At 38.5% G+C, this 12,007-nt stretch overlaps 1 protein-coding gene across 1 annotated transcript in view; it reads left to right on the top strand.

Annotated features, from left to right (window-relative positions):
- PRUNE2 (prune homolog 2 with BCH domain) overlaps positions 1 to 12,007 on the top strand; it is a 160,728-nt gene that overhangs the window by 22,076 nt on the left and 126,645 nt on the right. The window contains exon 4 of the mRNA XM_032774967.2: positions 2,809 to 2,903. Coding sequence (XP_032630858.1) covers positions 2,809 to 2,903 — 95 coding nt within the window. The remainder of the gene's footprint in view (positions 1 to 2,808; positions 2,904 to 12,007) is intronic.

Here is a 12,007-nt window from a genome sequence, read left to right as displayed (position 1 = left end):
TAAACGTTGGGCCTGGTTTTCCTAAACACACTGGTATAAATCAGTAGCAGTGCCATTGAAATCAGTGGACCTATATTGAAGTGAAACTGGAGTAAGTGAGGGCAGAATCAGGCTCATTGTTCCTTATGTGTTTTTAGCTGTGCTTCAACATCTAGGTAAAGCAATATACAAAACAAAAGACACATACAAAAAGCTTCTATTAAGAGTTCATGCATATGAACAAAATCCAGTGAAACGTTGTCACTTCATTAATACAATATAAAAGTGAATAAAGCTTGATTTCAATGGAGTCTGCAACTTGAATAAAGCAGTTGACATGGTTCTAGTGCTTCCCAGCTCTGCCATGTACATTTTCTGTAAATACATTAAGAATGTCAATGGCCTCTTTTTGCTGCCATGTTGCATTGCAAACTCATGTCCACTTTGCTTTCCATTGTTAACCCGAAATCCCTTTAATCATCACTGCTTCCCTAGGACATCTCCCTCCGACTGAGTTAAATTTTTTTTGGATTATTCCTCCCAGATGTATTAGCTTTCTGTTTGCACAGTTGGAATGAACTGAATTTTATTTTCATATTTCTGGTCCCTTTAGGTGCCTGATGGGTGTTGCCAGTTTGCACCAATATGGTCTTAGACCCTCTTTTAGATCATTAATGAAAATGTTTAATTATATTTAAAAGGCCATACACTGCCTGTGATCATGAGCTCTATTCATATTTGACATTCATGGCCCCGATTCTACAAAGGCTAATAAATGTGCATGACTTTGCTCATTGTGTGTAAGCCTATTGACTTCAATGTACGGAAGTCAGTGGCAAAACTCCCCTTGACTTCAGTAAGGCCAGGATTTTACCTAACAGGATTGCTAACAATGCATCAAGTGAAGTCGCTGTGTGTGTCTTTTTAGGATTGGGATCCATGGAGTTTCATGCACAGAGATAAGACCATAGTTGGCTGTTAATGAAACTACACTGCAAATACAAAATAAAAAAAATTAGCCACTTTGCTACTACTCTTGGAAGCAGCTTTAGTATGGCCACGGATGCATCATAATTTTAAGTGCCCCTGAACAGGGACATAGCATACCAGCTACATTGTTCTGTGTTTTATCAATATTGTTTATGATTTTATTACAAATTACATAGTTAGCATTGCATATGTTTGTGTGCTCTATGTGCAGATAGATGGAGATGAGATTCTGAGGTCCTTTGCAAATCAGATGAAAGTTTTGCCTTTATGTATGCTTTATAGGGGGAGGGCTGGCTTCAGGCACCAGCGCAGCCAGCAGGTGCTTGGGGCGGCCAGTGAAAAGGGGCACGTCTGGCTTTTCGGCAGCAATTCGGCGGCGGGTCCCTCAGTCCCTCTTGGAGGGAAGGACCTGCCCCTGAATTGCTGCCAAAGAATGAAGCGGCGGTGATAGAGCTGCTGCCGAAGTGCCGCTGATCGCAGCTACCCTCCTCCACCCACCACTTGGGGTGACAAAAACACTGGAGCCAGTCCTAATGAGGGGATGGCTAGCTCAGTGGTTTAAGCATTAGCCTGCTAAACCCAGGGTTGTGAGCTCAATCCTTGAGGGGGCCGTTTAGGGATCTGGGGCAAAATCAGTACTTGGTCCTGCTAGTGAAGGCAGGGGACTAGAGCCAATGACCTTTGAAGGTCCCATCTTGTTCTGTGAGATAGGTATACCTCCATATATTAGTATCTAGTTTGTTAGGCAGAAGTGGAACAATTCAACAAAATAGCAGTTCCAGGTTTCATCTAAGAAGCAGCACTCATTTACAAACCTGAATCCATAGGTGTACTGGTTATTTTGGGCACAATGAGAAGAATAGATATTTTGCTTATTAAAGACTCTGTCTATATATAGTAATTTTTTAAATGAAAATATCAGAGATTTTGGATATACATGAGAAATTATCAGTTCATCTTATCAATAGTTTGCTGATTGAAGAGAAGTTAGCTACTGCATTCATTGATGAGCAGTTATGATTTATATGGCTGTTTTAGTCATGAGTGGCTATTTGGCTATATTATCTGCGTTATCAGTAGGGATCAACTGACCGTGTTCCTGTGCATCATGAATTATTTAAATTTAGTTTAGAGAATGTTGCAGCCTTTTAGCTGGACATCTCCCATTACAGTAAATGAAAGCTATATGGTTAAATGAAATATTTTGAAAATTCACAACATTCCTGGTTCCTATATAGAGGACTCTAGATCCCACAATTAAAGTCACCAACTGGATGATGATGATAAAATCTCCTGTGTCAACAATACACATGTTAATCTGTTCCTGAGGGTTATATTCATCTTTAATCTCACACAGAAACATCCATTGGTACAATGTTAGTTTAAGGAAGGTCCATGGTAGAATGCAATCTGAAGTTTGTATTTACAGCATGTACTTTAATTGCTTCAGCTCCGAATGATTTGTTACAACAATTCTATTAGCGACAAAAGTCTTATATCCATGATCTGAAGAGTAAAGATTATGTGCACTCATTGACAAGTAGTATTCAATATGCTTCCAGATCAGAGCCTTTACAACTTTGTCGAAAGAAACTGAATATATGAGTATCTTTGTCTTTTAATTCTTTTGAACTTTGTTTACTCTGATATTAAAGTAGTAGTACCATACTATTAATATTAATTTAAATTACAAAATAATAATGTTAATTTTCTGATGTGAACCCATAAAAGCCAGAAGAGTTAACATTAAGGCTAAAATTCTGGTCTTAACTCATCCTGTTGCATTTGACTAGCTCTGAAACTTATATGTATTGAACAGTTTTTCTATATCTCAAACAGGTTTCAGTATTGAGGAGGCTGTGTTGAAGGATCTCAAGGAGCTGTCAGATGGAGAAATTAAAGTTGCAGTTAGCACGGTATACATGACCCTTGAGGTAAGAGGAAACATAAATAGAATATAGCTGCTAAACAACCAAGCTGAAGAAGGTGGCCTGTTCTTTCACATAGATTTTCAGTTACTTATTTTCTCAGGATAGAGTATGAGCAGATTCTGTCAATGGTGTAATTCATTTTTATGAATGCTGTAGTTATTTGTGGTCTGACTTTCATTACTATGCATCTGAATATCCTTTCAAATAAAAGTAATTTACCAGGATGCTTTAGAGCAACAGCTGCAGAAAATTGCAATGCTTGGATCATAACCTACCCTTCCATGCAGTGGGGCTAATAGTCTCTCAACTCCTTGAGAAAAGTGTCTCCTTGTTTTTTTACTTTTATACACCTGCTTTGAATGTTGTGAAAACAGTCACGTTGGTCATAAATTATAGAAGTTCCAGGATTGATAAGAAATCCTTCCAATTTGTTAATTAGATGGCTGCTTGTCTTAGGCATTTCCTGTGTTAGCAGTACTGGTGAAAGTCATTTTTTTGATTGCTAGTTTTCAGTGTCACACCTCTGAACTGACCCCACTTAAGCTGGAGTGCTCTTAGTTAAATGTGTGCGTAACTATTAGCCGTTCAGTGTTATGCATATTTTACAAATGTTCTTTCCCCTCTAGTGTACTGTTTTTAATGAATATTGTTCTGATATCACTTTAGATTTAGCTGTTATATGTGTAGCAAAATCATTCAGGGCCAGGATGAGGCTGGCTCTTCACAGGTGTGAGAGAGCAAAGGGACACCTGAGGAACCTTCCCCTTCCCCTTAATCCCCTGTTCAGGGACTAGCCACTATATGGGTGAGAAGTGCAGCAACTGAGTGTGACTAGTTCTGCAAGTGGCATTAGTCACCTCAAAAGGAGTGGGGTAAGACATGAGCCTAAGGAAGCTGTTGCATTTGCTTCTATTTCTCCTGAGGGCTTTTACTACATTGCAGTCCCTTGACATACCCCATCAGTGCAGGTGTTCGCTTTTAGTCCCAGCCCAGTCCTCACACACTAAGCAGGTGCATATAAAGCACACCTCATCTAACCACAATTTGAAGACTTCAATAGCTCGGACATAGGTTAGGGGTTTGTTATAGAAGTGGATGGTTAGGGTTCTGTGGCCTGCTTTGTGCAGGAGGTCAGACTAGATGATCATATTGGCCCCTTCTGACCTATGAGTCTATGAGTCTAACAGCATTGTTTTGTATTACTGACTCCTCTATCTTGTATTATCCAAAATGATCCTTTACATGCAGATAGGGTGACCAGGTAGCAGGAGTGAAAAATTAGGAAACTTTTTTTCCCTGGGAGGATAGTTGCCTATATAAAAGAAAGCTGCTAATATTGGGACCGTCCTGCTAATGGGACATCTGGTCACCCTGCATACAGAGGGCCAATCTGGCCAAACACCCAAGACTGTATTTGTGCTGCATCACTAACTCAAACAAGTAAAAATGAGCTTTATGGCTACCAGTAAATGAGACCCCTATGTGCCACAAAGATTGACTCTCAAACTCTTCAAATTTCACGCCTTGCTGACTATGAGAAAAGCAGAGTTAAGCTGGAGGGAAGTGGGGAACAGATGTTTTATGATTCGGTCAAGTTTTATTCTTTCTCCCTTCCTTTGTTATTTTAAATAGGCTGCCTGGCAGTAGCCGTCATGACTCTCTTATTGGTAAATGAATGTTGCAAGTAGGTGATGGGGTTCTACCCCATCCCTAATCACCAAGGACTTGATTTTAAGAGCATCCAGAACTCCACTGAACTCAGTAGGAGCTGAGGTGCTGGGCATCTTTCTTTCTGTTGCCAAGCTTCTTGGGTGCCGTGAAGTGTGAATTAATCTTTGGCCTTTCAATTTTGTGGTCTTCTTCATTGGATGTCCCTCTGCAGTGACACTGTCAGCAAGGGGAGAGCCTAGTGTCTTAATGGTGTGAGCCCTTCAAACTTGTCCCTCACTGAGTGATGTTTAGTCAGTTGGAGAAGAACCTGTTAGGACATGTTGGGCATTAAGCATGCTCAGGTACAGAGTATTTTGGTATAATATCAAATAACCTAATTTACTCTAATTATGGCAGTTGGGCAGTACAGAATGGGAGAGTCCATGAAACACAGCATTTTGGGGTACAAGAGAGGGATCGTTCCTCTTGAAAATAGAGGTTAGTCTTCATCTTTGCAAACGCTGCAAGGCCTATGGAAATTCCAGGGATAGCAGTTCCAGAGGCTTAGGTCTGCTGGATCTAGTCTGTAGCTTTGTACTGCTGAATATAATCCTGGTGTATTTAAAATGTCAGACTTGAATTTTCTTTCCTGACTTATTCAAAACACTTTATAATTGTCCAGAGAAGCATATTTTAGCATGTTTTGTATCAAGATATCTTCTGTGGAGGGATTTCAAAGCTACATACCTTGAATCATACTAGATATTAATTGTACTGGCTAGTATGTCAAAAAGTTAATGTCTAGCTTACTAAACAAGTGATAGAATGTCAGTTGTGTCAGTGACAGTAATTTACATGCTGGCACAGTAATCAATCAGTTTAAAAAACTACATGTTAGAAAGTCAAGAAATGAACAGTTACAGGGTCCAGCCACGTTCTCACTGCCATATAATCCTCCATCATCCTCCATCACTCCAACAAACTTGCATGGCCCATTCAACTTTAACTTTGGTCCCTAAAATTTGCAAAAATAAACAAATGTCAAAATAACCAATAACAAGATGGTTGGAAATGCATTCTTTGAATAAGAAATAGGATTTTATAATCTTCTAATAATTTATTTTAACCGTTGTCTATCGTTTTGCTAATTTAGTTGTGTGCTACAAATTAGGCTTATAATGAGGATCTAGCTTCAGTATTAAATTAAGATGCTTTTGTTACTTCCTGAGAGTATGTGGAATGCAGCTTCAGTGCTCTACACAGGACCCAGATCTAACATCCAGGTAGCACTAACACAGCTCAGCTGTGAGATAGAGGATCTTTACTTCTACTTTGCACAACTGTATTAAGGCTAGTCACATTCTAGCCTATAATTTGTATCCCTTTCTTCTACTACCTACCAAAGACATTTGACCCCTGCAATGTTTTTATAGTTCTAAAAGCAGACAAGTTTCAGAACCGGCCTCAGTGAATATATTGTATCACATTTGACTTTAGAATACTGTTGTTCAGGGAACACCAAGATTTGATTCTCAAGCAGTGAAGTGGTTCACAAGAACATTGTCTGAGGCATAACTAAATGGAACTATCTAGGGGAAAGAGATTCAACTGCATATGCACAAAACAATCAATTCTTAGTGATTTCCATGAGTTAAATGATCTTTAATCTAAACCTATCAAGTCACTGATGTTACCAGCATTTTTGACTGAAGTTACCTGGAAGGGATTCCTGGAAGTTCTAGAAGTCATTCCTTCTAGTTCTTCTCTTTGCAAAAGAAACATGCTGTAACTGACGTGGCGTTGCTCCAACCCCTCTGGCTGGAGGTTAGTTTTTGTGATGCTGAGTTACTACACTCTGTTCAAACACTTCCAGAACTCTGTCTGGCTCACAGTGCTTGACAGAAGCACACAAGAGGACAGTTGTTGGCTTATTCTGATTCATAGCCTTGTCAGGGATAGAGCAATCTGCAACAACACCAGCAGAGACAGGGATGGATTTGCAAAACCATAGTGTACTGCTCTGCCTGCCACACCTCCAGCAAGCAGAACTCTGTGTCACATAATAGAAATAATAATTAACAATAGGCAAAAATTGGAAAACCTCAGTCTTTTACTTCAGGCAAAATCCTGAAGATATGAGTCTTTACTCAGATAAAACTCATGTTCACCTTCCTGTGAGTTTTGCTTGTATAAATACTTCCAGATTTGCTCCAGTAATAATGATAATAATTCATATTACTTAGCACTTATGCAGTGTTTTCTGTGTTCTAAGTGCTGCACAGACATTAACTAATTAAACATTATTGAGGACATGAGACACAGGTTTTGCTTTGCTTTAATGCCACAGACGTTGCATCTATAATGTGTTTGCTTCTTTAGAAAACTAACAGGGTCAAACTGTTCTTCCAGCCAACAGATACATAAAAGCATCTTTTGATGAAGAATTTTCTTAGGCCTGATTATTTGCTATGGTTTCATGATCTCTCCTGATCTGTTAGGATTTATTGATTCTGATGGTTACACAGCTGCTGCTGCTGCTGCTACTAATAGTGATAATAACATGATTATATCTACTGCAACCCGTCAGGAATAGTGTGTCATTCACAGATGCATGTTTATTGCTATAGTTGCCATGTGTCATGAAGAATGAAAATGTCACACCTGAAACACTCAGGCTGTGAATGGGTTAGATGAGTATTTAAGAATGATAAAGTCTTTTTAAAATCAATATATCAAGTGACGTTAATATTCTAATAAATGAAATACCTTACATAGTCTTTCATATACCCATAAAAAGTGTGCTATCTTTTATTATTGGTTTTACAGATCTGTAATGAAATTAGAGTCTGTCTTAGCTCCTGTGTTTCTGAGGGGAAGGATGGTTTTATGGGTAGGAACTGGGTTGGAACTCAGGATGTTTGAGTTCATATCCCAACTCTGCCATTGACATCCTGTGCAATCCTGAATAAGCCATTCTACCTCAGTAAAATGAGGATAATAATACTTCCTTACCTCCTAGATGAGTTGTGAAGATAAATTCCGCAATATTTGTGAACTGTTCAGTTACTATGGAGTTAAGCCCTGATTTTTCTATTAAAAATATAGATGCTAATATCCCTTGTTAGAGAAAATGTTTGCTAAAATGTTCTTTGGTTTAGGAGGAAGGTAATAGTGGCAATAATTCAATAATTCCTTCAGTTACCAACTAAGTCACTATTAGTATCACTAGTCGATATTTACATTGCAGTAACACTGAGAGGCCTGAAAAGTATCAAGGTCTATGGTTCTTGGTGCTATACAAACACATAGGAAGGTACAATCCCTGCTCCAACATGTTTACAATTTGGGAAGACAAGGGACATATGAGGGGTGTGAGAGGTTGAAATACAATCAAATATATACATGGTATGTATATGTGAGTATATTTACCGCTGTTATTATATTAATAAAGTATCACGTATCCCCATGTGCCCAGCATCAATTTTCTGTTCTCTTAGAGGCATCTTGGCAGAGATGGATCTTGAGGAGAGTTTTAAAGAAAAAGAGGGTAGTATTAAAGGAATACTGGGCCTTACTGATCAATTCAGGGAAGGCATTTCATGCATACAAATCAGGATTTTTGTGAGGAGCTGGATGTTCACAGCTTTCCATTTTTCAGGTAATGCTCTTTCTGTTTGGGGTTTTATAGATTTAAATTACAGTGAAGTTCTAGGTTAAAACAAGAAATGAACAGAGCCATATCACACACAAACTGCATCTTATTTACATGCATAGCCGCATTTGTTCAAGAAGTAACATGGCCCAAGTGGCTGTTGTTTTCATTACTTTTACTGGGAAGTTTCTCCAAGTCATGATGGAGATTATTCATAGGGTATTGTAGCAAAACTGAGTGCTTGCACTGCTGTTAATTTCTGTTTTATTATGTTATACCCCGAGAGTATATTTTGCTTGTTCTCTGTTGGAATTCCCTTGGAAATGAGAAGCATCTTCTCAATGTGACTTTCCGGGAAAGTCATTTTTTTCTGAGAGATAAATAATACTTTGTGAATTGAACTTTCTGTTTCTCCTCTTTCCTCAAGATGCAATATAGTGAACAAGACATGCAGCTTTCATGGAACCCCCTTTTCTTTATAGTTTCTTATGAAAGCTTGATGACATTTTTGCTGGAGTCTGTGGTCCAACCATTTCAATGCTGTGGGCTGGATGCTAGTTTGGACTGGAGGCAACCCCATAGGCCCATTACCAAAACAGAATTCCAGAGAGATGACTCTGAGGATCACCATTGCTCGCTGGCTACCTCATCAGTTGCCTTTACCTTCCTGCTGTTGGAGAGAAGTGCTGCATGTGCCGGAGGGAGACTGGCTCTATAAAATGGCCTCTTCGGCATGGCATGACCTCACATGCAGGACGCCATTTTTCTCCACATGTGGCTTGTGCAGCATTTCACTCACTGCAATACTCTCTATATTCTGGGAAGCTGCTGGGGGAGTGGATGCCACAGGAGTTCTGGGGCTGGATGGAATTGTCCTGTAGGCCAGGTTCAGCCTGCAGTCTGTCAGTTGGACCACTTAATGATAACACAACGAGCAATATCTTTAAAGAGAAGAAAAATAACATAAACAGAGATTCCTAGAGGAGACTTAAGGAAGCCAGTTAAAAAATATGGTCAACAGGTATATGAGTATCTGGTCTTGATCAGTATATGTGAGAGAAACTGAATGCTGATTGATTGATGAGACAGTGTTCTATCAAGGTTCTTATATCACATTCCTCACCCTGATATCTGAGCACACTTTATAATTTTTTAAAGTGTTCTTTACATAGGGCAATCCCCACATGATAGTTTAGCTGACTCTATACTTCCCGCTGCTGGCCCTCCTGGTCAGGGTGTGGTACGTCCCAGGAATAGAAGAGGGGGTCAACACAGCACTTTGTGCTCTGCTGATCTTGGGCCGGTGGAACAACTCCCTAAGAGACTGTTACAGTCAGTATAACTTAGAGCAGCCTGGAGGCTCTTCTAAATTTCACTTGGGTTTGAAACAGCCCTCAGCTATCTCAAGGATTGGATATGGGAAGGACAGAGAGGTGGCATAACATCACCTATGCCTCCGCTCCTTTGATTCTGACAAATGTTGGCCAGACCCAAGGATCTAGCCCTAGATTTTAATCTCCTAACCAGCCCAACTCGTGTCCAAGAGAAGGAAAACTCCTTGGTTAAATTTCAAAATATTTTTTCAAAATAGCATTAGTAGTAGCACAATGTGTACATTTGTAATTTTTTTTATGGCAGATATGTGTATTATGAAAACATTTTTATTTAAGTATTACACAATATACCTATATAAAAACAAGTAACTCTCTCAGCTGTAACATGGCAGGCATTTTCAAGCAATTTTTAAACTAGTTGGGTTACTACATAAATCATAATATATTCTAATTTAATTTTATTTGAAGAGTTGAACTTCCATTGTCCGTTTTTGATGATCACATCACAGACGTGCCAAACTTTTATTTTCCAGTATAAATATACACATTATGTTTTTGAAATGGTGTCAGATTGGTACATGGATTTGTTTTTGATGCTAAAAAAACAAGTAAACGTGTTAACATTTAATCTTCCAGTAATGGAATTGAAAACAAAATTCTCAGCAACTTACAATGCTGTTCAGAGATATTTTTCTGATGCCTGTTGTGAGAAGTTAGGGTATGTAAAATAAATGATGTATGGAGCTGTAGGAATGCGACTTTTGCAGGCTACCTTATGTCTAAGGAACATTAAACATAGGGTTCTCGTTTAGCAAATAAATAACCATTCATTTCAATGGCTGCATAGTCTGGACTTCTGTGCATATTTTTACAAAGATGAGGAGAGGCCATTAGGGATTTAATATAAGATAAATTGCCAAGGGGTCTTCTTGTAGTCATAGTCTTTCTGCCACATGGTGTGTTACTAATGTGCATAAATGGGCTTAAATGAATTTGTTATCTGTATTACATTTGCAGTATGTATATATTTATATATTATTTTTAATTGTGTTTAAAAATAAAACATTAAATACACCTTTTGTGTGTATTGAAAACGTTGCATTTGTAAATAAATCAACCTTAATTAAGTTTTTTTTAAATGTCAGTGTGTGAGATCTGCCTATAGGTGTATGTCTATATATATACACACACACACACACACACATGCAGAGTTAAATGTACGTTAATTTTCTATTCCAGAAGTATTCAGAGAGTTAAGTCATTACATTACATGAATGAATAGAACAGTCATTGATTCATTAATGAAAATACCATAATTATGCAACTCTACTATTCTGGAGGATGGTACCCGTGCTATTGATGTCCCAGGTTGGATGAAGAATCCCATTTCCAATGAATACAGATTGGTTCTAGATGCTGACAAGCTAGGCAAAGCATGTGGATTTTCTTTTGTGGTTGTCTATCCTGCTCTACAAGTGCAGAAGGGAAACAGGTGGGAATGTGTATGGGTCATCCCAGATGGTTTATTTATGTCCGTAACTGCTTATTTATTGACTGTAAGGAAGCAAAAAGTGTCAACAGCAATGTTTGTAGTGATTATTTCCATCCCTTCTAGTGTTTAAATCAGGATTAGATAGCCTTCTACAAAACATATGATAGCCAAGACAGAAGTTATGGGCTTGATGTGGAAATTACTGGGTGAGATATTATGGCCTGCGTTAGGTAGGAGGTCAGATTGGGTGATCATATTTTTCTCTTCTAGCCTTAAAATCTATGAATAACAGTGACCAGTCTCAGGGAACGTACTAGTAAATTCAAGTCATGTTGAGCTTGAAGATGGTGCATAATATTTTGTAAGGTATATTTGCTTATTTTATTCTACAGCTACCACCATTATACACAGTATAAGCTGGAAAAACAAAAACAAAATATGTACGGCTGGTGTCATATAAGAATGCACTTGGTACACTATAATGTCATTCATAATAATATTTTATTTGTTTTCCCCATTTCTTTCAGTAGCAGTTTATGTTTAATGAAGTTCCAGTGACCTGTACTATATTTTGTTTGGTATCAGATGTAAATCTGTTTCTGGCATATGCTGTAATTAAGGGAGTTTTGCCCATATTTCTTTGCTAGTCAATCTCAGTTTAAAATTCAGATAGCTGGTATGAATTGGCTAAATAAATAAATTTTAAAAAGATATAATCTTATAAGTGTACCCATAAGACAATAAGAACAGCCGTACTGAGTCAGACCAAAGGTCCATCTAGCCCAGTATCCTGTCTACTGACAGTGGCCAATGCCGGGTGCCCCAGAGGGAGTGAACCTAACAGGTAATGATCAGGTGATCTCTCTCCTGCCATCCATCTCCACCCTCTGACAAACAGAGGCCTGGTCTACACTACGTGTTTAAATCGATTTAAACAGCGTTAAATCGATTTAACGCTGTACCCGCCTACACTACAACG

The sequence above is a fragment of the Chelonoidis abingdonii genome, chromosome 6 (genome assembly GCF_003597395.2).
Source record: "Chelonoidis abingdonii isolate Lonesome George chromosome 6, CheloAbing_2.0, whole genome shotgun sequence".
Lineage (NCBI taxonomy): Eukaryota > Metazoa > Chordata > Testudines > Testudinidae > Chelonoidis > Chelonoidis abingdonii.
This window is presented reverse-complemented; position numbering and strand designations above follow the sequence as displayed.